Genomic DNA, 27973 nt, shown 5'->3' with positions numbered 1-27973 from the left:
AATATATATTTGCATGCAGAGATTTATACAGCCTACCACTGATTGACAGTGAAATTGAATGGTTCTGCCATAGGTTCTGCTGTCTCCAGCCATAACAGACCACAGCCACGCTTGACCGTTGAGTCTTGTGCAGCTTAGCTGCATGCAGCTTGCACTTGGTGTTGTTGCCACAGCAACCACTGAAGATAAATCTGTGCAGGTCTTGATGCTACGGTGCTCGCGCTACCGCATTGAAGGGGAGATAGCAGTCCAACACGGGCAGATGGGACCTCAAGATCCACAGTGACTCACCGACAGGGCGCGACACTAGATAACAAGGGAAGAAGAAATGTGATGGCGATAACGGTCGGTTACCTTGGACCTTGACGTGAACACACTGGGAAGACTGTCATACGGTGAGCCAGGTTTTTCGTCCTACACTTTCCTATCAAAGACGAGTGCACATAACTGCGGCGATATGTGATTGTTGGATTAGTCTAATGTAGGCTACTGAATGTAAATGAGGCTTGTTGCAACTGGGTTATATTCAATTTCAATATGCATAACAAATTGTCACATGTAGTAGTATAGGCCTATGTTCTATCTAACAAATACATTTACTATTATAGACCTATAGGTTATTATACATGAGTATAGGTTACATAATATCTGTCATTTAGCAGGTGCTTTTATCCAGTGACTTCAAGTCATATGTGCATACATTTTACGAAGGGCGTTCACAGGAATCGAACCCACTACCCTAACGTTACTAGCACCATGCTATATCAACTGAGCTTACAAAGGACCACTATGTGAATGGTATTAAGATTGAATTCAAACGAGGCTTTTCAAATACAGCCTACTCCAAATAAATAGAGCTGCCATTTGTTTTTCTTGTTGGGAATTATCATGCATTAATTTATGCAACAAAACAGGCTAATAAAAACAACCACAGCAACAACAACTTTTGTAAAACATGTTTATGCTGAAATAAATATGTAGCCTATGAATAGGTTAGAATCAGCCCTGGGCAGTTTAGTTGCCAAAACTAAATATGGGGTCCATTTTAAGTTTTAAAATCTCCTGAAGTGACTATAGTGAAATTATATTGCAGAAGCTCGCTTCTGATCAAAACTGGTTGTTGGATTGTACAATTTTGACAGACATGCCCACCTAATTAGAATAGGCTATTGTTTTAATCTTCATAAGCCTTCATTGGACATGTTTTCAATCACAAAGTAGTAGTTTCAGTGTGCCTAAATTGTTTTAAAATGGTTCAATATAAAAAGTTCAATGTCTTAGAGAAATGTCAACAGGAATTTATCTAAATACTTGGACAGGTTTGAAAAATGTATCCCCAATAACTAGAGCATCTAAAACCGTTTTATGTGTCATTATTTGAAACAATGTGTTGGAGGAGAGGGTGGACTCAGTAAATCACTGAATTATTGATTATGTTATTTATAGCAGCTTTATATACAACTATTTTGAAAGTGAATTTGATGAATGTATACAGGTCCAGCAGTACATGTCTCACAATGTTGTGAATCAGCACACGTCTACAGATGGCGGCTCTTAACTTGATCACTCTTTTCCCGTTGAGGATTTTCCTGCTGCACCAGGAAATTCAAATGAGGAAGTTCAAATGCGGCCTGGGGTGATCTAGCGATAAGGCACCCTGCGCACATACAGTATGGGGCTACCATGTTGGCATGGGTTAGATTCAGGCCCATTCCTTCTGGCACAAATATCTCATTGCCCACGATTGACTTGATTAAGTTAAACATTTCAAACATGGACAGTCCAGGAATATTTTACCCCCGATCTTGATAAGAAATTACCTTACCAGACACTTATGGATATCATAAATAGGAAACAAATCAAATAATAACAATAGGCTACACCAAAATGAGTAATTCATGAAAGTGTCTGGTAAACTGCCACAGTAGTTTAAATTATTTGTTCTATTGTACGGAATGCTTGTCAATCGCTTTTAGTCTGTTCAAAAAGGACTAAGTTGTGATGACAACACCAACCAGAGGGGGAACATATATTGACAGACTTCGGTTGCAAGTGTAACACGCAGGATATGAACCCGGGTCTCTACGTCTTAGACCATTTCGACTCTTGGGCTGAGGGCAGACACTGGTTTTGAAGCTCGCAAGTGGGGTTACCTCATCACGTGACCATGATTGACTCATATCCAGTACGCAAGCAGGGCTAGGTAACACCGACATCTTTTAGGGAGCACAGATCAGCTGTGCGGGTGGATTTAGCGGAGATTGATGGTTTAACTTCTTGACGCACTTATCCCTTTAGCGGGATCATTTTCATCAATACCCGCTGAATTGCAGAACGCCAAATTCAAATTAAATTACTAAAAATATTTAATTTGCATGAAATCACAAGTGCAATATAGCAAAACACAGCTTAGCTTGTTGATAATCCACCTGGCGTGTCATATTTCAATACAGCATAACAAGTGTTTATGTAAGAACATCTCTCTCAGTAGACAAAATATTACAAACAGTAGCAGCCAAGTAGATTGGTCACGAAAGTCAGAAAAGCAATAGATTAAATCACTTACTTTTGATGATCTTCGGATGTTTGCACTCACGAGACTCCCACTTACACAATAAATGTTCCTTTTGTTCCATAAAGATTATTTTAATATCCAAAATACCTCCATTCGTTTAGCGCGTTATGTTCAGAAATCCACAGGCTCGAGCGGTCACGACATCGCAGACCAAAATTCCAAATAGTATCCGTAATGTCCACAGAAACATGTCAAACGTTTTTTATAATCAACCCTCAGGTTGCTTTTAAAATATATAATCGATAATATATCAACCGGGACTATCAGTTTTTCTATATGAGAGGGAGAGACAATGGCTGCCCCACTATGTTGCGCAAGCAAAACTCTGCGAACACCCAGCTATCCACTGATGCAATGTTATCTTTCTCGCTCATTTTTCAAAATAAAAGCCTGAAACTACGTCTAAAGACTGTTGACACCTTGAAGCCATAGGAAAAGGAATCTGGTTGATATCCCTTTAAATGGAGGCAAGGCATCCAATGGAACAGAGAGCTTTCAGGAAAAACATCACTTCCTGGTTTGATTTTCCTCAGGTTCTCCTGCAATATCAGTTCTGTTATACTCACAGACAATATTTTGACAGTTTTGGAAACTTTAGTGTTTTCTATCCTAATCTGCCAATTATATGCATATTCTAGTTTCTGGTCCTGAGAAATAGGCCATTTACTTTGGAAACGTTATTTTTCCAAACATAAAAATAGTGCCCCCTAGCTTCAAGAGGTTAGCAACATTTAATGAGCCCAAATGATTGTGACATTATCCAATACATATATACAGTATAACAGAACTTATATTGCAGGCGAAACCCTGAGAAAAATCAAACCAGGAAGTGGCTTCTATTTTGTTGACACACCCATTGCTCCATTTATAGGGATATCAACCAGATTCCTTTTCCTATCGCTTCCTCAAGGTGTCAACAGTCTTCAGACATAGTTTCAGGCTTTTATTTTGAAGAATGAGCCAGAACGATAACATCGCGTCAAGTGGTCACATGAGTTTTGCTCACGCAACAGAATTTGGACAGCTAATGTTTTTTCTTCTCCTACTGTGAAAGACATTTGGGGTTGATATATTATCTATTATATGTTTTAAAAACAACCTGAGGATTGATTATAAAAACGTTTGACATGTTTCTGTGAACATTATGGATATTATTTGGAAGTTTCGTCTGCGTTGTCGTGAGCGCTCTTTCCTGTGGATTTCTGAACATAACGCGACAAACAAACGGAGGTATTTGGATATAAAAATAATCTTTATGGAACAAAAGGAACATTTGTTGTGTAACTGGGAGTCTCGTGAGTGAAAAAATCCAAAGATCATCAAAGGTAAACAATTAATTTGATTGCTTTTCTGATTTTCGTGACCAGGCTACTTAATGCTTAGTGTACATAATGTTTTGTTATGCTATCGATACATTTACACAAACGCTTGGATTGCTTTCGCTGTAAAGCATAATTTCAAAATCTGAGACGACAGGTGGATTAACAAAAGGCTAAACGGTGTTTTGCAATATTGCACTTGAGATTTCATGAATATGAATCTTTTTTAGGATTATTATTTGACTGTGGCGCTATGCTATTCAGCGGTTGCTGATGACAATTATCCAACTTAAGGGATGGGTAGCGTAGAGAAGTTAATGTAGGGCTCATAAAAAGTATTTAATATATGGTTAATCAGGCTCAGGTAACATCAGATTTGAATTTTCATATTTCTATGTTTTATAATGCTTTTGAATGACACTTCCATTTTTTTGCGAGGAAATTCCTTGGTTAACCGGGAGAAAAGTGATTTATTCTCAGGATAGACCATTTGTAAAATCCAGAGAAAATATTAAACCCTAATACAGACACACCCACCAATCCACCTTCAACCTCCCTTCAACAATACATTCATTCCATTATCATACCAATCTGTCCAACTTAACCTCCTTTAATCCCTCCGTCCATTAGGACTTTTATCCCTGTATCCTTACTTTATTTATCTATCCAGTCATAATATCATTTTTTATAGCTGTAATGTTTTATTAAGAAATAAATGTTTGGTTGAAGTAAGGGATAAACACTTTGGATAAAATAACGTTTTAGATGTATTTTCAACTTCAACAATGCCTCATTGTCTTCTGTGCTCAATTATTACAGTTTGCATACAGTGGGGCAAAAAAGTATTTAGTCAGCCACCAATTGTGCAAGTTCTCCCACTTAAAAAGATGAGAGAGGCCTGTAATGTTCATCATAGGTACACTTCAACTATGACAGACAAAATGAGGGGGAAAAAATCCAGAAAATCACATTGTAGGATTTTTTATGAATTTATTTGCAAATTATGGTGGAAAATAAGTATAATAAGAAACAGAAAAGCAACCTAATTGAACAGGTTTCACTGTCAGTCCGACCGTTAATGCAAAGAGTGGAAAAGAGTGGTTGACTTGACCACCACTATTCCCAGGTGCAATATATCAACCTGCCCGTCCTGTGTCTAAAATTAGAAAAAAGAAAAGACAACAGTGTCTGTCTCATACAGTATAGATTGTACTTCACAATTCAGTGCCAAGTGTGCTTATGTTACTGAAAAGTAGGAAGGAAGTTATTGGGCTATATTTTTACATTCATAGTGAATTAGCTCCATCGTATTATACAGTACTGAAATACCAATATTTGTAATATACTGTAGTCCCAGAAATGGATTTTATAAACCTATGCCTATATGATCATATAACTTACATTTGTATACAATCACACAATCTCTATAATGTGTGGGAATACTTTGGAACAGATTTCCAAAAGTAAAGTCACTTTAGAGATGTTTTATGTCCAACAATAAAAATACATGTTTTTTTGTTTTACTTTTTTGCTCAGAAAACTTGTAGGGGACCCTGGTATAGAATATCATTGTCATTCCAGTTATAAGTCATGACCGCAGTCACATTCCACATAACCGTTGATTCACAGTAATCTCCTCTTATGCTCTCTGAACATGCGCTGGTAGTACCCAACTGGCAAACAGCCGTCAGGTCACTAATGGCATGATACTCAGTGCTTTGGTCCCTCTGACCACTCTGACATCAATGCAAATGCTGTCGAAAATCACATCAAACACATCATCAAAACAGTATAATGCTTTTAAAACTCACCTTACTGTGATGATCAATTTGAAGGAAGAAGTTCAACAACAGGTTGAAATTGAGTGGAAAACATGGTCGTTGTGAATGTTGTTTCAAAACCAAACACAAGGAAATGGACAGCGCTTTCTAAGGTGATGGTTATTTCAAAACACCCATACACATATTAGAGCATATGCATACACATAGGTCTACAGTATATATGAGCCCAAGGCCCCAAAATAAACTGAATTAAATGATTGTCCCATTTATACTATACATAGCCTTCTTTCTTTTATTTTTTAAAAATGTGTGTGTATTGTTTTTATTGTTAGGTATTACTGCTGTTGGAGCTAGAAACATAAGCATTTCGCTGCACCTGCGATAACATCTGCAAAATATGTGTATGCGACCAATAAAATGTGATTTAATTTTGATTTTAATAGCCTACCGCATAATAGATTACAAAAATAACAACCTAGATTTAAGATGTCTTTGGTAGAACAATTGCCTTTGAGTGTGGACTGTGTCATACATACTGGATGGACTGGTTACCTTATGCTACATACACTCCAAACTTTCTATCCATGATGCTGCATGCTCCTCAAACAGTGGTCGATGCATGGAGTGAAGTAAGTGTTCTTATAAGCCCAAACATTCCTATATGCAATCCTGTGTGAAAGCAGAGTTTTGATGGTTGCCATTAAAAAGAGGAGGATCCCAGCCTTCTACTGCTACGATATTTATTTCTCAGCTGATAATATTAAGGGCGTCCCGAGTGGCACAGCGGTCTAAGGCACTGCATCGCAGTGCTAGAGATGTCACTACAGACCCGGGATTGATCCAGGGCTGTATCACAACTGGCTGTGATCGGGGGTCCCATAGGGTGATGCACAATTGGCCCAGCGTCGTCCGAATAAGGGGAGGGTTTGGCCAGGGGTGCTTTACTTGGCTCATCGCGCTCTAGCGACTCTTGTGTCGGGCCGGGTGCCTGCAGGTTGACCCTGGTCGTCAGGTGAACAGTGTTTCCTCCGACACATTGGTGCAGCTGGCTTCCGGGTTAAGCGCGCAGGTGTTAAGAAGCGTGATTTGCTGGGTCATGTTTCGGAGGATGCATGACTCGACCTTTGTCTTCCGAGTCTGTTGCGGTGATGAGCCAAGATCAACATTGGGGAGAAAAAGGAGGTAAAAAAAAGACATACACTACCGTTCAAAAGTTTGGGGTCACTTAGAAATGTCCTTATTTTTTAAAGAAAAGCACATTTTATGTCCATTAAAATAACATCAAATTGATCAGAAATACAGTGTAGACATTGTTAATGTTATAAATGACTATTGTAGCTGGAAACAGCAGAGTTTTTGATGGAATATCTACATACGCGTATAGAAGCCCATTATCAGCAACCATCACTCCTGTGTTCCAATGGCACATTGTGTTAGCTAATCCAAGTTTATCAATTTAAAAGGCTAATTGATCATTAGAAAACCCTTTTGCTATTATGTTAGCACAGCTGAAAACTGTTGTCCTGATTAAAGAAGCAATAAAACTGGCCTTCTTTAGACTAGTTGAGGATCTGGAGCATCAGCATTTGTGGGTTTGATTACAGGCTCAAAATGACCAGAAACAAAGAACTTTCTTCTGAAACTTGTCAGTCTATTCTTGTTCTGAGAAATGAAGGCTATTCCATGTGAGAAATTGGCAAGAAACTGAAGATCTGGTACAGCGCTGCGTACTATTCCCTTCACAGAACAGCACAAATTGTCTCCAACCAGAATAGAAAGAGTGGGAGGCCCTGGTGCAAAACTGAACAAGAGGAAAAGTACATTAGAGTGTCTAATTTGAGAAACAGATGCCTCACAAGTCCTCAACTAACAGCTTTATAAAATAGTACCAGCAAAACACCAGTCTCAATGTCAACAGTGAAGAGGCGACTCTGGGATGCTGGCCTTCTAGGCAGAGTTGCAAAGAAAAAGCCATATCTCAGACTGGCTAGTAAAAATAAAAGATTAAGATGGGCAAAAGAACACAGACACCGGACAGAGGAACTCTTAATACTGAAGGCCAAATTCAATATTTTATACTTTTTATATATATATATATATATTTTTTTTTTTTTTTTTTTTTTTTTTTACACCTAAAGGGGTCCTAAAACTCTAAATAAAATAGCTAAATGTTAGCTAATCCTAAATTTCCTAGAAAACAATGCCCAACGGTATAAAATCTTTATAGACACTTTGTATTGAGGACAAAAAGTGAATTGCTTTGGCACATTTTTTGCAGTATTACTTTAGTACCTTGTTACTAACAGGATACATGTTTTGTAATATTTTCACTCTGTCAATTAGGTTAGTATTGTGGAGTAACTACAATGTTTTTGATCCATCTTAATTTTTCTCCTGTCACAGCCACTGTTTTAAAGTCACCATTGGCCTTTTCTTTGAAAGACATTGGAAAACCTCCCTAGTCCTTGTGGTTGAATCTGTGTTTCAAATTCATTGCTCGACTTAGGGACCTTACAGATAATTGTATGTGTGGGGTACAGAGGTAGGCATTCAAAAAGCATGTTAAACACTATTATTGCACACAAGAGTGAGTCCATGCAACTTTTGTGACTTAAGCAAATTTGTACTCTTGAACTTATTTAGGCTTGCCATAACAAAGGGCTGGAATACTTATTGACTCAAGACATTTCAGCTTTTCATTTTTAATAAATGTGTAAAAAAATATGAAAAACATAATTCCACAATACTTATGGGGTATTGTGTGTAGGCCAGTGAAAAAAAATACTATATTTAACCCATTTCAAATACAGGCTGTAACACAACAACATTTGAAAAAAGTCAATTCATACGAGTGTGAAAAGTTCTAGCAGATTATTTGCTGTTTCTTTGTCTACTACAAATGCATAAAAAGGCTAGCATTAAAAGCAATACTGCTTGACAAGTTGACATTAAATTAAGGATATGGTAAGCCTGTCCTGCTTATGGGTTTATTAATTTTGCCATAGGATAGCCTGTTTACTTTCGTTATCGAGATCCATTAAATGAGACTGTTGGCTATTGTCTTCCTCACAATTCTATCTGTGGTGAACAGTGATGCCCCCCACCAGTTAATTTACAACCCACCCTGGATTTATTGTCAGCTGATCAGATAGGGAAACACACTATGCTATGTCAGCAAGCGTGTTAATGATTATGCAAAGAATCAAACTGACACCAAGGGGAAATCGTTAAAGGCCACGAGAAGAGCTCCATTTTCTACTGAGTTGAAGTCAATAGAAATCCTGGGGATATGCACACAACACCAGTGGTCTATTTTCTTTGGGTTCCTCAAACAGTAGTCTATGTGTGGTAGCATGATATTCACAGTTCCCACAGCATTGGGTAGAGTTAACTGTTGCTGTTTGTCGCTTAGTTTCTTTGTTTCACAAAGAGCTCTGGTGGGATACAATAATGGCCTAGTGAGACTCAATTTCATTGGCCAAGAGGATTTGATTTCAGTTTTGATTTAAAAAAAAATACATATAGCCTACTCCCAGTGTGTTTGTGAAACAATCTTAATACATATACTCTTAGTCCACATTCTTAGATGCTGACCAGCACGTGTGTTCGCCATCACGCGCATGTTGGTCCACTCACACCAGACATGATCAGGACACGCAGGTTGAAATATATAAAAATACTGAACCAAATATATTAATTTGGGGACAGGTCGAAAATAATTAAACATTCATGGCAATTTAGCTAGCTAGCTTGCTGTTACTAGCAATTTGTTCCTAAAATGCACAAGGTCCTCTACTCCGACAATTAATCCATAGATAAAAGGGTAAAGTTTGTTTCTAGTAATGTCTCCTCCTTCAGGCTTCTTCTTCTTTGGACTTTATATGGCAGTTGGCAACCAACTTTAAGGTGCATTACCACTACCAACTGGACTGTGGACCTCAGTTAATCTTTCAATCACCCACATAGGTATATGCTCCTAAAAACCAATGAGGGGATGGGAGAGGCGGGACTTGCAGCGTGTCAAGCGTCACAAATAGAACCAAGTTCTGCTTTAGCGCTCGGCTACGCAGATGCTCGTGAGCAGTGTGGGTGCAATGATTGAATAACATGTATGTGTAAATCTATTTTGCAACGCTCGCGCACGCGACGTGAGCGGTGTGGTCAGCATGTAAGTGTAGTGGGGTAATCTTAGTAAGAATTATAGTAAAACCATCTGCAATCTAGTATTATGCGTTTAGCTGACTAAGATCAAGGAATGGTCATGAGAAGCAAACATCAAAGCAAGTATTTTTTAATAACTTTTTTAAATTAATGGATTCAAATACAAGCGATAGAGCTTAAGTTACAAGGCTGTACTAAAATTAACAAAGCATCATTCTAGGCGTATACTGTAGATCCTAAGGTTAACTTACAAGACCAAGCACTCAATTGAGGCCACAAGGAAACAGGAAAACACTTATCCAGAGGCGGTGCTCCTAATGGCTGGGGACTTTAATGCAGGAAAACTTAAATCCGTTTAAAAAAAGAAGTGATCAGGTGACGCAGATGCTAAGCTACAGGATTGTTTTGCTAGCACAGTCTGGAATATGTCCCGCGATTCTTCCAATGGCATTGAGGAGTACACCACATCAGTCACTGGCTTCATCAATAAGTGCATTGATGACGTCGTCCCCACAGTGACCGTACGTACATACACCAACCAGAAGCCATAGATGACAGGCAACATCCGCACTGAGCTAAAGGTTAGATCTGCTGCTTTCAAGGAGCGGGACACTAACCCGGATGCTTATGAGAAATCCAGCTATGCACTTAGACGAACCATCAAACAGGCAAAGCGTCAATACAGGACTAAGATTGAATAGTACTACACCGGCTCCGACGCTCGTCGGATGTGTCAAGGCTTGCAAACTATTACAGACTACAAAGGGAAGCAGAGCCGCAAGCTGCCCAGTGACGCAATCCTACCAGAGAAGCTAAATTACTTCTATGCTCGCTTCGAGGTAAGCAACACTGAAGCATGCATGAGACCATCAACTTTTCCGGACGATTGTGTGATCACGCTCTCCACAGCCGATGTGAGTAAGACCTTTAAATAGGTCAACATTCCCAAGCCCGTGGGGCCAGACCCATTACCAGGATGTGTACTCCGAGCATGCGCTGACCAACTGGCAAGTGTCTTCACTGACATTTTCAACCTGTCCCTGACTGAGTCTGTAATACCAACATGCTTCAAGCAGACCACCATTGTCTCTGTGCCCAAGAACACTAAGGTAACCTGACTAAATGACAAACGACCCGTAGCACTCACGTCTGTAGCCATGAAGTGCTTTGAAAGGCTGGTCATGGCTCACATTAACACCATTATCACAGAAACCCTAGACCCACTCCAATTTTCATACCACCCCAACAGATCCACAGTTGATGCAATCTCTATTGCACTCCACACTGCCCTTTCCCACCTGGACAAAAGGAACACATACGTGAGAGTGCTATTCATTGACTACAGCTCAGCGTACAACACCATAGTGCCCTCAAAGCTCATCACCAAGCTAAGGACCCTGGGACTAAACACCTCCATCTGTAACTGGATCTTGGACTTCCTGACGGGCCTGCCCCCAGGTGGTAAGGGTAGGGAACAACACATCTGCCACGCTGATCCTCAACACCGGGGCCCCTCAGCGAAGCATGCTCAGTCCCCTCCTGTACTCCCTGTTCACTCATGACTGCATGGCCAGGCACGACTCCAACACCATCATTAATTTTATTATTATTATAATTTTGACAATGGCACAACAGTGAAAGTTACTGATCACCGACAATGATGAGACAGCCTATAGGGAGGAGGTCAGAGACTTGGCTGTGTGGCGCAAGGATAACAACCTCTACCTCAACTTGATCAAGACAAAGGAGATGATTGTGGACTACACAAACAAACTAACATGGTCCAAACACATGGCATGGCTGTGTGCTTGATTGTATACACCTGTCAGAAATAGCCAAATCCACTAATTTGAAGGGGTGTCCATATGCTTTTGTGTATATATAGTGTGTGTTATATTTTTGCTGTTGGGAAGAGAACAGGATGTTATGCAGAAAAATATGTTGGTAGGACACAGTTCTGTATGTTTGTGCACATGGAAGTCAGCTATTTATGTTTATTAAAGATTAATGAGGCAATACATATGTGATGTGACTAAAATAAAAATACATTTAGTTGACTAAAATGGCCCACTGTTTTCATTTAGACAATAACTAGACTAAATGTTTATTGAAATGACAAAAATGTGACTAAGACTTAATTACATTTTAGTAAAAATAACCAGGTTTCTATCCAACCATTTAATGGGGACGAATTACCTGATGCATGAAAAAAGTAACGACCGGGGTGATGAAAACAGGATATGCCGCTACAAATGTACAAATGCAGATAGACAATTTGTTTGTTCGACATAGTCAGACCTTTTTGTGTTAGTTAAATTAATTACGCCAGAAATGGCGTTGATAAGGAAGTATTGATATAATAACCATCATATCGAAGTAAACTTGGAGTCATGCAACGATATGTTGTGTGGTCCTCCCACTATCACTTGTGGAAAGCATGCAGTTTATTAGGCTACAGATGAAATTAATTATGATGAACTTCACAGGGCGGTGAAAGTCCATGGTGACGCGCTTGATGCTCCTTTCCAATAAATATCCAGGGTCTTATTCTGGTGACCGGATGAATGATACTTAGCTTCCGTTTGACAAATAAAAATAATCTCACTCTTATCCATAATAATCTCATCACGTAGGTAGCCTACCCACACCGTAGCTGCAAGCTGTTGGCTAGAGCGCTTATGAAAATGCTATCGAAACTTTTATTTTTCATTCGGTACAGGAATTTAACTGCAAAAGTTATTTTTATGTGCACTACGTCGTTTACGCACAGTCTTTTATCCGCAATAAATCAGTTTTATGGAAAAACATCTCTGGTGTGAAAATGCACATATTCTTTTACACAGATTTTAGAATATTCACATTAAAATCTGTCTTAGTACTAGGGCCCCGGTTCTCTGCTGTTCTAAGTCCACAGTCCCCTGCACCGCCTCTAAGTTTGCTGCTCTGTCAGGCCATAGGTATCCCACCCAGCCCTGCTCGGATCGTGGCCTCCTGGATTATCGGGTATACAGCTCCCTATCCCGCCAGGCTAGGCCCTAAATTAGTTGCCCCGTTTTTGCAGGTCTGCAGTCTCTTGCCCTGCTCAGATCTCAGCCCTCTGCAATAGTTGGTAGGCAGTTTCCTAGCCCAACAGATTTAGGGCCTCCTGCCCTACTAGGCCCAGAGTTTGCTGTACTAGACTCACTGTCTCCAGACATAGTAAACCTGCAGCCCCTAGCCTGCCAGGCTTTCAGCCTCCTGCTCTACTAGGAACGTTGCATGTGCTAGGTTCTCAGTCCTCAGCCCTCTTTGGCCCTTGGTTCCTAGCACTAGGTCCTCAGTCACCAGCTATACTAGGTCTGCTGTCTCCAGCACTAAGCGTCCCTCAGTCCCTAGTCCAGGTGGGTCCTGCCCGGCTAGGCTCAGAGTTACCAGTTCCTCCTGTAGGCACAGAGCTCTACCACTCTACTAACTCTCAGCCAGTTTCTCTGTCAGGCCCAGAGACAGTTTCCCTGTCAGGCCCAGAGACAGTTTCCCTGTCAGTTCCAGAGTCATTCTCCCTCTCAGGTTCACAGTCAGTTTCCCTATCAGGTTCAGAGTAGCTTTCCTGTCAGGCCCTAAGTTATCAGCACTAGGCTCCCAGCCCTCAGCCGTTCTATACTGGACAAAATTATAAATGTAACCATTTCAAAGATTTTACAGAGTTACAGTTCATACAAGGAAATCAGTCAATTAAAATAAATTCATTAGGTCCTAAGCTATGAATTTCAAATGACTGGGAATGCAGATTGTCACACCCTGATCTGTTTCACCTGTCTTTGTGCATGTCTCCACCCCCCTCCAGGTGTCGCCCATCTCCCCCATTATCCTCAGTGTATTTATACCTGTGTTTTCTGTTTATCTGTTGCCAGTTCGTTTTGTTTTGTTTTGTCAAGCCTACCAGTGTTTTTTTCCCCATGCACCTGTCTATCTCTAGTTCCTGTTTTCCCGGTTTTGACCATTCTGCCTGCCCTGATCCTGCCTGCTGTTCTGTACATTTCGGACTCTGCTCTGGATGACTGACATCTGCCTGCCTTTTGACCTGTCGTTTGCCTGCACCCGCTTTTGTAATAAACTTGTGTTACTTAGAAACTGTCTGCTTCTGGGTCTGCTCCTGAGCCTTGACACAGATATTCATCTGTTGAAACATGAGGTGAAGGCAGCGGATGAATGGCACGACAATGGGCCTCAGTATCTCGTCACGGTATCTTTGTGTATTCAAATGGCCTTTGTTAAAAAGCAATTGTGTTCGTTGTTCGTAGTGTATATGGCTGCCCATAACAAACCCAACCGCCACCGTGTTCACAATGTTGATATCACAGGAGGCTAGACTAGCGCTGGGCTACAAGTTCCCTGCTCAGCTAGGTTTGCAGCATCCCGCCATACCTGGCTTGCAGTCCTCAGCCTTAGTAGTAGGTTCCAAGTCCCCTGCCCAGTCAGGCTCTTCGCTTCCTGCACTGGTAGGCCCTCAGCCCCCTGACCTGGGGGACCCACTGTCTTCAGTTCTGGGGGGCCGCCCGCCTTCTGCACTCCAGCTCTTGCACCTGGGGAACCACCTGACCTCGTCTCTGGGCCCCAGCCGGCCCCTGCCTCCAGAACTCTGATGAGCCTCGCCCAGGGGTCCCCAACTGCACCACCATGGGAACCATCGCTTTCAGCAGTGGTGAATGAGTCACCAACCTCAGCAGCAGCCAATGAGCTGCTAACGAAAGTTGTGGCCTGCATGCCACAATCCTCCGCCATAGCATGCGAGCGACCACCTCTAACCTTGGCCATCCTCCGGCGTCGTACTCATCGCCCCACTGGCCCTACACTGAGTTTGAGAATAATCTGCTACCCCCGTGGTATGTTTTTTAATTAATTAATTTTTTATTTAACTAGGCAAGTCAGTTAAGAACAAATTATTATTTGCAATGACAGGCTACCCCGGCTAAACCCTCCCTTAACCCGGATGATGCTGGGCTAATTGTGCGCCGCCCTATGGGACTCCTGATCACAGCCCAGGATCAAACCTGAGTCTGTAGTAACGCGTCTAGCACTGTGATATAGTGCCTTAGACTGCTGCGCCACTGTTTCCCACAAAAAAAGGGGCGGCCCAAGACTGCTGTGTCTCTGTGGACTGGCCTCACGGGGCAGCCTCTAACCACATTCTGGACAGGACTATCTCCCGAATTGTAGAGGTGGGACAGGGCATCGGCCTTGGTGTTCTTTGAACACCAAGGTGATAGGTCAGCGTGAAGTCAAACCTTGTGAAGAAAAGGGCCCACCTTGCTTGGTGTGGATTCAGCCTTCTCGCTGTCCGTATGTCCTCCAGGTTCTGATGGTCAGTGTGAATGACAAATGGTTCCTTGGTGCCCTCCAGCCAGTGTTTCCACTCCACTAATGCCATCTTCACCGCCAGGAGCTCACGATCACCGACGTCATAATTCCTCTCTCCAGGGGACAGTTTCTTAGAGTAAAAAGCACACGGGTACAACTTCTATGGATTACCCTGTCGTCGAGACAGAACTACCCACACGCCTACCTCTGAAGCGTCCACCTCCACCACAAAGGATATCGTTGGATCTGGATGTTTGAGCAATGGGGCGGAGATGGAACATCCCTTGAGTAGACAGAAGTCCTCGTCGGCTGCTGGGCTTCACAACAACCTACGGGGGCCTCCCTTAAGGAGAGAGGACTGGCAACAGAGCTGAAGTTCCTGATTAAATGGCGATAGAAGTTGGCAAACCCCAAAAACCATTGTAACACATTTATGGTATTTGGGACTGGCCATGACCTGACCACATCTACCTTCTTGTCGTCCATCCTCATTCCCTGGGGGGGGCTGATTTGGTAGTCTAAGAAGGAGACAGCCCTCTGATGAAATTGGCACTTCTCAGCCTTGACCTACAAGTGGTTAGCCAGGAGGCATCCCAGGACAGCTCGAACGTGAGTGATGTGATCCTCCAGGGTAGACGAGTAGATCAAGATGTCTTCGATATACATGACCACCTGGAGTCCGAGCATGTTCCTGAACACCTTGTTAACTTCACTAGGGTAGGGGGCAGCATTTGGAATTGTCTGTCCGATGGCTGCTGGCAACAACCGGAGAGGGTACCGATACATTGTGATAATCTAATTGAGTTCACTGTCGTCAATGCATGGCCACGAAGAAGAAACCAGCTGACACAGGAGAAGTGGTTGTGCGGATAAAACCTTTTTGGAGCCCCTCTTGGATGTAATCCTCCATGGCATGGGTCTCAGCCACCGACAGAGGGTAGATGCGTCTGCACAGGGGTGCTGAACCTGCAAGCAGGTCGATGACACAGTCCCAGGGGCAATGAGGAGGAAGACAGGTGGTACAGGTCTTTGAGAATACCTCCCGCAGGTCTTGGTATATCTCCAGGATGTTGGGCTGAAGGGAAACCACAGGACTCTCAACCGACGTGGAACCACATGGGACAGGGAAGCAGGTGCTCCGGCATTCGGGTGACCAGTCTGTGATTCTTATACTCGACCATAAGATGGTAGGGGTTATGGCATTGAAGCCAAGGGAGGCTAAGGATGATATTGTGAACTGGTGCACTGGTAATGCAGAAGAGGATGTTCTCCTGATGAATGGACTCCACGGTGAGGGTGAGTGGTTGGGTGATGTGTGTGATTTGTTCCAGATCCAAATGGTCAACTATCGAGGGCTTGAACCGGAAAAGGAGAGGAGAGTGGGTATGAGATGATATTAAGAGAGGAGACAAGGGTCTGGTCAATAAAGTTTGCCGCGTCTCCCTGGAATCCACTAATGCTGTAGACATAGTACATGAGGGACAGTCAACTACTGTGAAGGACACCAAAAAGAGCCTAGCAGAAAGTGATTCAAATGGAGTACAGTTCGGTCTGGATCTCCTCACGCAGACCTCTTCTGAATAGCATATGAAGCACCAGCTCATTTCATCCACTGGAATGCTGCCACTGCCCGGAAGGTGAGCGCATTCTCGGTCTGGTGCCCCTGCCGTAATTGAAGTAGATGCTCAACCCCCCCCTCTGCCCCCCTCTGATCGAAGATACATTTAAATAGAGCCATGAATCCCTCATAGGATTCTAGCTCCTCCTCTCTCCCATACGACCGTAGCCCATTCCAACACCCGCCCAGTCATCAGAGAAATAACCATGACAACCTTGGTCCTCTCGGTGGTGGGAGCTCCCATCTGATGTGTAAAGAAGAGGGAGCACATGAAGTAGGAAGCCACAGCATTTGGATGAGGTACTGTCATATTTATCTGGGAGGGCATTGCTGATCTGAGCGGGTTGCTGAATGGGCTGTTGTGCTGGCTCACTGGGTCGGCGGGTTGTAGAGTATCCTCCGTTAGTTGAAGGCAAGACCTCCCGGGTGTGTTCGAAACATTGCAAACTGCGAAGAACCTCTTCCATATCCGTCCCCAGTTGTGCCTGCTGGTCATGGTGTTGATGTAGAAGGTAAACCTGCTCGTCGACCATCTGAGAGATATTCGGTTTTCCTGCAGCTTCCATTGTTTGAGTCAGCATTCTGTAACAGAGACGCTGTGAGTCGAGAAGCAGGTGCAGGAGAAACGTGACTGGGAATGCGCCCAGTTTGGACTCATCAGACCAAAGGACAGACCATTAGGACCACCGGTCTAATATACATTGCTTGTGTTTCTTGACCCAAGCAAGTCTTTTCTTCTCATTGGTGTCCTTTAGTAGTGGTTTCTTTGTATCAATTCGACCATGGAGCCCTGATTCAGTCTCCTCTGAGTTGATGTTGAGATGTGTCTGTTACTTGAACTCAGTGAAGCATTTATTTGGGCTGCAATTTCTGAGGCTGGTAACTCTAATGAATTTATCCTCTGCAACATAAGTAATTCTGGTACTTCCTTTCCTGTGGCGGTCCTCATGAGAGCCAGTTTCATCATAGCGCTTGATGTTTTTTTGCGACTGCACTTGAAGAAGCTTTCAAAGTTCTTGAAATGTTCCTCATTGACTGACCTTCATGTCTTAAAGTAATGATGGACTGTCATTTCTCTTTGCTTATTTGAGCTGTTCTTACCATAATATGGACTTGGTCTTTTACCAAATAGGGCTATCTTCTGTATGCCACCCCTACCTTGTCACAACACAACTGATTGGCTCAAATGCATTAAGAAGGAAATAAATTCCCCAAATTTACTTTTAACAAGGCGCATCTGTTAATTGTATCGATATGACAACAGCCAGTGAAAGTGCAGGGTGCCAAATTCAAAACAACAGAAATCCCATAATTAACATTGGCACGTTATGTTCACTAGTTCCAGATTTCAAAAAAGCTTTACGGAAAAAGCAAACCATGCAATAATCTGAGTACGGCGCTCAGAGCCCAAACAAGCCAAAAAGATATCCGCCATATTGTGCAGTCAACAGAAGTCAGAAATAACATTAGAAATATTCACTTACCTTTGATGATCTTCATCAGATTGCACTCCCAGGAATCCCAGTTCCACAATAAATGTTTGTTTTGTTCAATAATGTCCATCATTTATGTCCAAATGGCTCTTTTTGTTAGCACGTTTGGTACACAAATCCAAACTCATGAACCGCGTTCACTAGGAGCAGATGAAAATCAAAAAGTTCCGTTACAGTCCGTAGAAACATGTCAAACGAAGTATAGAATCAACCTTTAGGATGTTTTTAACAGAAATATTGAATAATGTTCCAACCAGAGAATTCCTTTGCCTGTATAAATGCAATGGAACAGAGCTCGCTCTCACGTGAACGAGCGTCACGTGCACGAGCTCAAGGCATTCTGGCAAACCTCTTACTCATTCCTCTCTCATTTGCCCCCACCTCACAGTAGAAGCATCAAACAAGGTTCTAAAGACTGTTGACATCCAGTGGAAGCCTTAGAAAGTGCAGCATGACCAATATCCCACTGTATCTTCAATAGGGAATGAGTTGAAAAACGACCAACCTCAGATTTCCCACTTCCTGGTTGGATTTTTTTCTCAGGTTTTTGCCTGCCGTATGAGTTCTGTTATACTCCCAGACATCATTCCAACAGTTTTAGAAACTTCAGAGTGTTTTCTATCCATATACTAATAATATGCATATATTAGCAACTGGGACTGAGTAGCAGGCAGTTTACTCTGGGCACCTCTGGGCACCTTATTCATCCAAGCTACTCAATACTGCCCCCAGCGATAAGAAGTTGAAATGCATTCCAGGTGATTACCTCATGAAGCTGGTTAAGAGAACGCCAAGGGTGTGCAAAGGGTGGCGACTTTGAAGAATCTCAAATATAAAATATATTTTGATTTGTTTAACAAACAAGGATTAGCCCCATTTTTAACATTTTTGCCTAAAATGACATACCCAAATTTACATTTACATTTAAGTCATTTAGCAGACGCTCTTATCCAGAGCGACTTACAAATTGGTGCATTCACCTTATGACATCCAGTGGAACAGCCACTTTACAATAGTGCATCTAAATCTTTTAGGGGGGGTGAGAAGGATTACTTATCCTATCCTAGGTATTCCTTAAAGAGGTGGGGTTTCAGGTGTCTCCGGAAGGTGGTGATTGACTCCGCTGTCCTGGCGTCGTGAGGGAGTTTGTTCCACCATTGGGGGGCCAGAGCAGCAAACAGTTTTGACTGGGCTGAGCGGGAACTGTACTTCCTCAGTGGTAGGGAGGCGAGCAGGCCAGAGGTGGATGAACGCAGTGCCCTTGTTTGGGTGTAGGGCCTGATCAGAGCCTGAAGGTACTGAGGTGCCGTTCCCCTCACAGCTCCGTAGGCAAGCACCATGGTCTTGTAGCGGATGCGAGCTTCAACTGGAAGCCAGTGGAGAGAGCGGAGGAGCGGGTGACGTGAGAGAACTTGGGAAGGTTGAACACCAGACGGGCTGCGGCGTTCTGGATGAGTTGTAGGGGTTTAATGGCACAGGCAGGGAGCCCAGCCAACAGCGAGTTGCAGTAATCCAGACGGGAGATGACAAGTGCCTGGATTAGGACCTGCGCCGCTTCCTGTGTGAGGCAGGGTCGTACTCTGCGGATGTTGTAGAGCATGAACCTACAGGAACGGGCCACCGCCTTGATGTTAGTTGAGAACGACAGGGTGTTGTCCAGGATCACGCCAAGGTTCTTAGCGCTCTGGGAGGAGGACACAATGGAGTTGTCAACCGTGATGGCGAGATCATGGAACGGGCAGTCCTTCCCGGGAGGAAGAGCAGCTCCGTCTTGCCGAGGTTCAGCTTGAGGTGGTGATCCGTCATCCACACTGATATGTCTGCCAGACATGCAGAGATGCGATTCGCCACCTGGTCATCAGAAGGGGGAAAGGAGAAGATTAATTGTGTGTCGTCTGCATAGCAATGATAGGAGAGACCATGTGAGGTTATGACAGAGCCAAGTGACTTGGTGTATAGCGAGAATAGGAGAGGGCCTAGAACAGAGCCCTGGGGGACACCAGTGGTGAGAGCACGTGGTGAGGAGACAGATTCTCGCCACGCCACCTGGTAGGAGCGACCTGTCAGGTAGGACGCAATCCAAGCGTGGGCCGCGCCGGAGATGCCCAACTCGGAGAGGGTGGAGAGGAGGATCTGATGGTTCACAGTATCAAAGGCAGCCGATAGGTCTAGAAGGATGAGAGCAGAGGAGAGAGAGTTAGCTTTAGCAGTGCGGAGCGCCTCCGTGATGCAGAGAAGAGCAGTCTCAGTTGAATGACTAGTCTTGAAACCTGACTGATTTGGATCAAGAAGGTCATTCTGAGAGAGATAGCGGTAGAGCTGGCCAAGGACGGCACGTTCAAGAGTTTTGGAGAGAAAAGAAAGAAGGGATACTGGTCTGTATTTGTTGACATCGGAGGGATCGAGTGTAGGTTTTTTCAGAAGGGGTGCAACTCTCGCTCTCTTGAAGACGGAAGGGACGTAGCCAGCGGTCAGGGATGAGTTGATGAGCGAGGTGAGGTAAGGGAGAAGGTCTCCGGAAATGGTCTGGAGAAGAGAGGAGGGGATAGGGTCAAGCGGGCAGGTTGTTGGGCGGCCGGCCGTCACAAGACGCGAGATTTCATCTGGAGAGAGAGGGAGAAAGAGGTCAGAGCACAGGGTAGGGCAGTGTGAGCAGAACCAGCGGTGTCGTTTGACTTAGCAAACGAGGATCGGATGTCGTCGACCTTCTTTTCAAAATGGTTGACGAAGTCATCTGCAGAGAGGAAGGAGGGGGAGGGAGAGGAGGATTCAGGAGGGAGGAGAAGGTGGCAAAGAGCTTCCTAGGGTTAGAGGCAGATGCTTGGTATTTAGAGTGGTAGAAAGTGGCTTTAGCAGCAGAGACAGAGGAGGAAAATGTAGAGAGGAGGGAGTGAAAGGATGCCAGGTCCGCAGGAGGCGAGTTTTCCTCCATTTCCGCTCGGCTGCCCGGAGCCCTGTTCTGTGAGCTCGCAATGAGTCGTCGAGCCACGGAGCGGGAGGGGAGGACCGAGCCGGCCTGGAGGATAGGGGACATAGAGAGTCAAAGGATGCAGAAAGGGAGGAGAGGAGGGTTGAGGAGGCAGAATCAGGAGATAGGTTGGAGAAGGTTTGAGCAGAGGGAAGAGATGATAGGATGGAAGAGGAGAGAGTAGCGGGGGAGAGAGAGCGAAGGTTGGGACGGCGCGATACCATCCGAGTAGGGGCAGTGTGGGAAGTGTTGGATGAGAGCGAGAGGGAAAAGGATACAAGGTAGTGGTCGGAGACTTGGAGGAGTTGCAATGAGGTTAGTGGAAGAACAGCATCTAGTAAAGATGAGGTCAAGCGTATTGCCTGCCTTGTGAGTAGGGGGAAGGTGAGAGGGTGAGGTCAAAAGAGGAGAGGAGTGGAAAGAAGGAGGCAGAGAGGAATGAGTCAAAGGTAGACGTGGGGAGGTTAAAGTCGCCCAGAACTGTGAGAGGTGAGCCGTCCTCAGGAAAGGAGCTTATCAAGGCATCAAGCTCATTGATGAACTCTCCGAGGGAACCTGGAGGGCGATAAATGATAAGGATGTTAAGCTTGAAAGGGCTGGTAACTGTGACAGCATGGAATTCAAAGGAGGCGATAGACAGATGGGTAAGGGGAGAAAGAGAGAATGACCACTTGGGAGAGATGAGGATCCCGGTGCCACCTGACCAGAAGCTCTCGGGGTGTGCGAGAACACGTGGGCGGACGAGGAGAGAGCAGTAGGAGTAGCAGTGTTATCTGTGGTGATCCATGTTTCCGTCAGTGCCAAGAAGTCGAGGGACTGGAGGGAGGCATAGGCTGAGATGAACTCTGCCTTGTTGGCCGCAGATCGGCAGTTCCAGAGGCTACCGGAGACCTGGAACTCCACGTGGGTCGTGCGCGCTGGGACCACCAGATTAGGGTGGCCGCGGCCACGCGGTGTGGAGCGTTTGTATGGTCTGTGCAGAGAGGAGAGAACAGGGATAGACAGACACATAGTTGACAGGCTACAGAAGAGGCTACGCTAATGCAAGGAGATTGGAATGACAAGTGGACTACACGTCTCGAATGTTCAGAAAGTTAAGCTTACGTAGCAAGAATCTTATTGACTAAAATGATTAAAATGATACAGTACTGCTGAAGTAGGCTAGCTGGCAGTGGCTGCGTTGTTGACACTACACTAATCAAGTCGTTCCGTTGAGTGTAATATTTTCTACAGTGCAGCTATTCGGGGGCTAGCTGGCTAGCTAGCAGTGTTGATTACGTTACGTTGCGTTAAAAGAATGACAATAGCTGGCTAGCTAACCTAGAAAATCGCTCTAGACTACCCAATTATCTTTGATACAAAGACAACTATGTAGCTAGCTACGATCAAGCAAATCAAACCGTTGTGCTGTAATGAAATGAAATGAAATGTGATACTACCTGTGGAGCGAAGCGGAATGCGACCGGGTTGTTGAGTGGGAAGTTAAATTCGGTAGACGTTGGCTAGCTGTTAGCTGTTAGCTGTTAGCTAGCTAGCAGTGTCTCCTACGTTAAGGACGACAAATAGCTGGCTAGCTAACCTCGGTAAATTAAGATAATCACTCTAAGACTACACACTCTAAACTACACAATTATCTTGGATACGAAGACAGCAAAGACAACTATGTAGCTAGCTAACACTACACTAATCAAGTCGTTCAGTTGAGTGTAATAGTTTCTACAGTGCTGCTATACGGTGGACGTTAGCTATGTGGCTAGCTGCTGGGCAGTAGACTACGTTAGGACGACGAAATACGATAATTACGCAATTATCTTTGATACAAAGACGGCTATGTAGCTAGCTAAGAAGAAATTGCTAAGAGCTACTGCCTGTAGCTCAGGCCCTGAAGCAAGGATATGCATATTCTTAGTACCATTTGAAAGGAAAAATTTTGGAGTTTATTGAAATGTGAAATGAATGTAATAGAATATAACACAATAGATCTAGTAAAAGATAATACAAAAAAAACAAACACCCGTTCTTTTGTATTTTTTTGTAACATCATCTTTCAAATGCAAGAGAAAGGCCATAATGTATTATTCCAGCCCAGGTGCAATTTAGACTTTGGACACTAGATGGCATCAGTCTATGTGCAAAGTTTTACACTGATCCAATTAACCATTGTATTTCTGTTCAAAGTTTTTAATAAAGACTGCCCTATGTGCCTAATTTGTTTATTAATAACTTTTCATGTTCAAAATCGTGCAGTCTCCTCAAACAATAGCATGGTATTCTTTCACTGTAGTAGCTACTGTAAATTGGACAGTGCAGTTAGATTATCAAGAACTTAAGCGTTCTGCCAATATCAGATATGTCTATGTCCTGGGAACTGTTCTTGTTACTTACAACCTCATGCTAATCGTATTAGCCTACGTTAGCTCAACCGTCCCGTGGAAGGGACACCGATCCCGAAGAAGTTTCACACTTTTTTGGTCACTACATGATTCCATATGTTATTTCATAGTTTTGATTTCTTCACTATTATTCTACAATGTAAAAATTTGATAAAAAAGGAAGAAAAAACCCTTGAATGAGTAGCCGTGTCCAAACTTTTGACTGGTACTGTATGTGCACAGGAGGCAACAGCTTAGACAGCTAGATCGTCCTAGGCCTCTACTGTGTGGTTTTATACTTGTTTTTGATTCCCAAATGTTCACTGACAAATATTAATTTGTGTTCTTTCCACAGAGCAGTGACCGTGCTGCTGTACCAGTGTCCTGAGAATACCAATACGGGCAATTACCACTACCCTTCTCTAGCTTGATCGTTCGACAACCACTCACGCAAGATTTCCTGACGGATATAATCCAATTCATCACTCCATATTTTGGATATTCCGATCGAAACAATAGTGGCACAGACAAATTTGAAAATGGTTCCAGCTCCCTGTCCACTTGTGTATGCTTTCTGTTTACGCACTTTACACATCACAGGGACTTTCAAAACCAGTAGGTTCTCTCAGTAAATTGTTGGAATGGTTTTGTCATTGGAAACTCATCTGCAGATCTGAATTTGTACCAAATCTGCAGACAGACATTGTATGTGCAGGGTAACCATGAGAGCAATGCATTGTATGATAGCAGTAGATAACTGCAAAAGAAGCCCTCTGATCCGAAGTCTGCCTGCACTACGTTAGGGTAGGGACCAGTCCAAACCTGTCTTCCCCAATCCTATGCCCTCAAACACTAATTTAGCACTATACTGTACATCGTTGTGAAAGTAAAACCAATCAGCATGCTCAACTGTACGAACTCAGTTATTCAGGGTATTCAGGACCAGACAAAAATATATATCAGGGCCTGATTGTTCTCTTTGCAACGTAGGTGTCAATATTTGCGAAGTAATACCGTATGTGAATGTATTTTTACTGTGAAAAGGTGTAAAAAAAACTATATTTGTGCCATCATATCAGTGTCTTAAATCATTATTTTTACCCCACTTCTTGTGAGCTATAATGTGGACAATAACAAATAACAGTCTAAAAACAAGATTCACTATCTTCACACTTGAGAAAAAATCATACAAGTCTTGAATCTGGGACAAAACTATACCGGGCAGCTGCGTTTGAATCAGTGCAGGGTGACGCCTTGGAACATTTAGACTCACCATTCCTGGCTAGCGCTGCTGCATCAGCATCTGCATTCCTGGCAATCTGGGCATTCCGCCCTCCCTTGCCTCTCTCAGGATGAACCAGAAGTTGGAGAAGTTGGACTTGGAGACGGACCAGCGCTGCCAGCCTCTGGTCTACACCGTGGAGGAGCTGGAGTGCAAGATTTGCTATAACCGCTACGACACGCGCTCCCGCAAGCCCAAGGTGCTGGGCTGCCTCCACCGCGTCTGCACCAAATGCCTGAAGAAGATTGTGGAGAACTCGTCCCCCAGCATCGTCAGCTGCCCCTTCTGTCGGTACGAGACGCACGTGCCCTACGAGGAGATCTGGCTGCTGCAGGACGACAGCAACATCCTGGCCATCCTCACCTATCAGGACCGGGCCAGGAAGAGTGGCGCTTCCATCACCCCTGGCGGGGAGGTACTGCTGACCCCAAGCAGCCTGAGCGGAGGTGGAGGGGACGGCTGTGGTGGTGATTCTGGGGGTGACTGCGTCACAACCGGCGAACAGTCGCATAGCTCCTCCGACTGCCTGGTCATCACCATCATGGAGGTGCCGGGCGAATCGCAGTCATCGGACTCCATGAGCATGCTCAATATGGTGCGCCTGTACCGGCCCGCAAGCCTGGCCTCCCTGCCCTGCAACATGCCCTTGCAGAAGTGCGGCGCTTGGACCTCGCGCAACTTTCCCAGCTTCCTAATCGGTGTCCTGTGTCTGGTCTTCTTCTCGTCGCTGCCGCTGGGCATCTACCTGCTGATGATCCAGCAGCTCACCCTGGGCGTCATCCTGGTCAGCCTGGTGCCCTCCACCCTAGTTCTGTGTGTGTTCTACGGCTTCTGTCAATGCCTTTGCCATGAGATCATGCAGTCCATAGCTACATAGTCACGTCCCCACTTTACTCCCCTCCCCTGCTCAACCCCCTAATACCAATATATGTCTACCTGTGGACATGACATAGCGAGACCTGTAATAGACCAAACCAAATCACTGATGCATATCTACAGTGCCGTGAAAAAGTATTTTCAACCTTTCTGATTTAACCCTAATTTTGCATATTTTTGATACTGAATGTTATCAGATCTACAACCAAAACCTAACATTACATAAAGGGAACCTGAGTGAACAAATAACACAACAATTACATATTTATTTCATAAACAAAGTAATTGCCCCTTTACACTCAATAACTGGTCGTGCTACCTTTAGCAGCAATGACTCCAACCAAACGCTTCCTGTAGTTGTTGATCAGTTACTCACATCGCTGTGGAGGAATTTTGGCCCACTCTTCCATGCAGAACTGCTGTAACTCCGTGACATATGTGGGTTTTCTAGCATGAACTGCTCTTTCCAAGTCCTTCCACATCTCAATTGGGATTAGGTCTGGGCTTTGACTAGGTCATTCCAAAACCATGGATCACCATGGCTTTTAGCCATTTTCATGTAGATTTGATTGTGTGTTTTGGATCATTGTCTTGCCCCATGGCCTAGCTGTTCTTCAGTCAGCTTCAGCTCACAGACAGATGGCCTGACATTATCCTGTAGAATGATCTGATACAGAACAGAATTCATGGTTCCTTTTAAGGCCAGGTCCTGACGCAGCAAAGCATCCCCAAACCATCACACTAACACTAGCATGCTTGGCCATTGGTATGAGGTTCTTACGGTGGAATGCAGTGTTTGGTTTTTGCCAGGCATAATTGGACCCATGTCATCCAAATAGTTGACTCAAGTTTGCCAAAAAGCACCTGGAAGCACTTGGATGATCAAGACTCTTGGAATAATGTTCTATGGACAGATGATTCAAAAGTGTAAGGGGGCAAATACTTTTTCACTGCACTGTATATCCCCTCTCCTTTGTAAAATACACCCCTACCCACCACTTTCTTTCTTATTTCCCACTTCAGATAATACCAGCACTAAAACAAACATTTTCGAGTGACCACTTGGATTTGGATGTAGGGCTTTCCACTGGAACATTCGAGACAAGCCAACCTGTGCAACGCCCACGGCCTGATGAATGGTTTTCTAATTACACAGCTCAACCTGCATCAGATTGCTGTTGTTTGTGTGCATACGGCTCACCAGAATGGGCTTTAGTTATTGTGACGATCACTAAACTGTATTGTTAAAAAATAATACGACCCTCTCATGTTCTACTATGGCAATGACTGCACAGACACTGTTAACCTTATCGTGGTAGAATACCTATCTGCTCGACCTATGGGCAACGGACTATGAAAACCCATAGTTTTAAGGATGTATTCAGACATACAGCACAGTCTCCATGTATACTGTTGAAGTTCCAAGTTGCCTTTGTAAGGCATGTCTGTCTGTGACCCTGCAGTAACTTATCGTTGTAATTTGAACTTGTCTGTGTTATTGCATTTGGAATGGACAAACCGCCTAACGCCTAAACTGTTACTAGATATTTCAATAAAGACTCAAGACACTTTTGTAATCTTTGCCATTCTTTTTTACATTTCTCCCATAGCTCACACTTCATGGGCAACTATTCAATCTGCAGTTTGAATAGGCTACAATCACATTCCTTGTACTTCAACATTAAAATGGAATAAGTATTATGTAAAAAGCACCAAAACAATTATCCAATATATGTTGGTTCTTGCTTCATTTATTTAGACATGGAAGACGACATACATTGCTTTAATTAAACTACCATCAGGAGACTGGAGAAATCCAAATATTATCCCACAATATATGTAGCTGTTTATGCAGAAGAATTACCCCCAGTGAAAAGTGTACCATTTGGGGATGTGTGAAACACTGGATTCAGTTCCAGCCCCACAGACACATTTAGCTAAATTCCTGACATTTTGCAAAACTCAATGAGCTAATTTTTGTGACCTTGCCAAATGGAAACACCCCTGTGGCATCGAAGGACCTCAGCTCTTCAAAGCTTTTAGTTAGCTATCACTGGAGCACAACTTGAAGCAATACCTGTCTGGCACGATCAAATTATAAGAAACCTCACATAGCATTAGAACTTAGAAATAGCTTTAATCAACCACCATAAAAATGTTAGCTAGAACCACACAATTTGTACTGAACCCG

General features: G+C 43.6%; 1 protein-coding gene across 1 annotated transcript; it reads left to right on the top strand.

The window, feature by feature from the left end:
- The first annotated feature begins 43 nt into the window (after positions 1–43).
- LOC118388935 (E3 ubiquitin-protein ligase RNF182-like) lies at positions 44–27355 on the top strand. The gene is made up of 2 exons (XM_035778551.2): positions 44–395; positions 23980–27355. The coding sequence occupies exon 2, from the start codon at positions 24977–24979 to the stop codon at positions 25781–25783; it is 807 nt and encodes a 268-aa protein (XP_035634444.1). The 5' UTR covers positions 44–395; positions 23980–24976; the 3' UTR covers positions 25784–27355.
- The last annotated feature ends 618 nt before the right edge of the window (positions 27356–27973 follow it).

The sequence above is a fragment of the Oncorhynchus keta genome, chromosome 10, assembly GCF_023373465.1.
Source record: "Oncorhynchus keta strain PuntledgeMale-10-30-2019 chromosome 10, Oket_V2, whole genome shotgun sequence".
NCBI lineage: Eukaryota > Metazoa > Chordata > Actinopteri > Salmoniformes > Salmonidae > Oncorhynchus > Oncorhynchus keta.
This window is presented reverse-complemented; position numbering and strand designations above follow the sequence as displayed.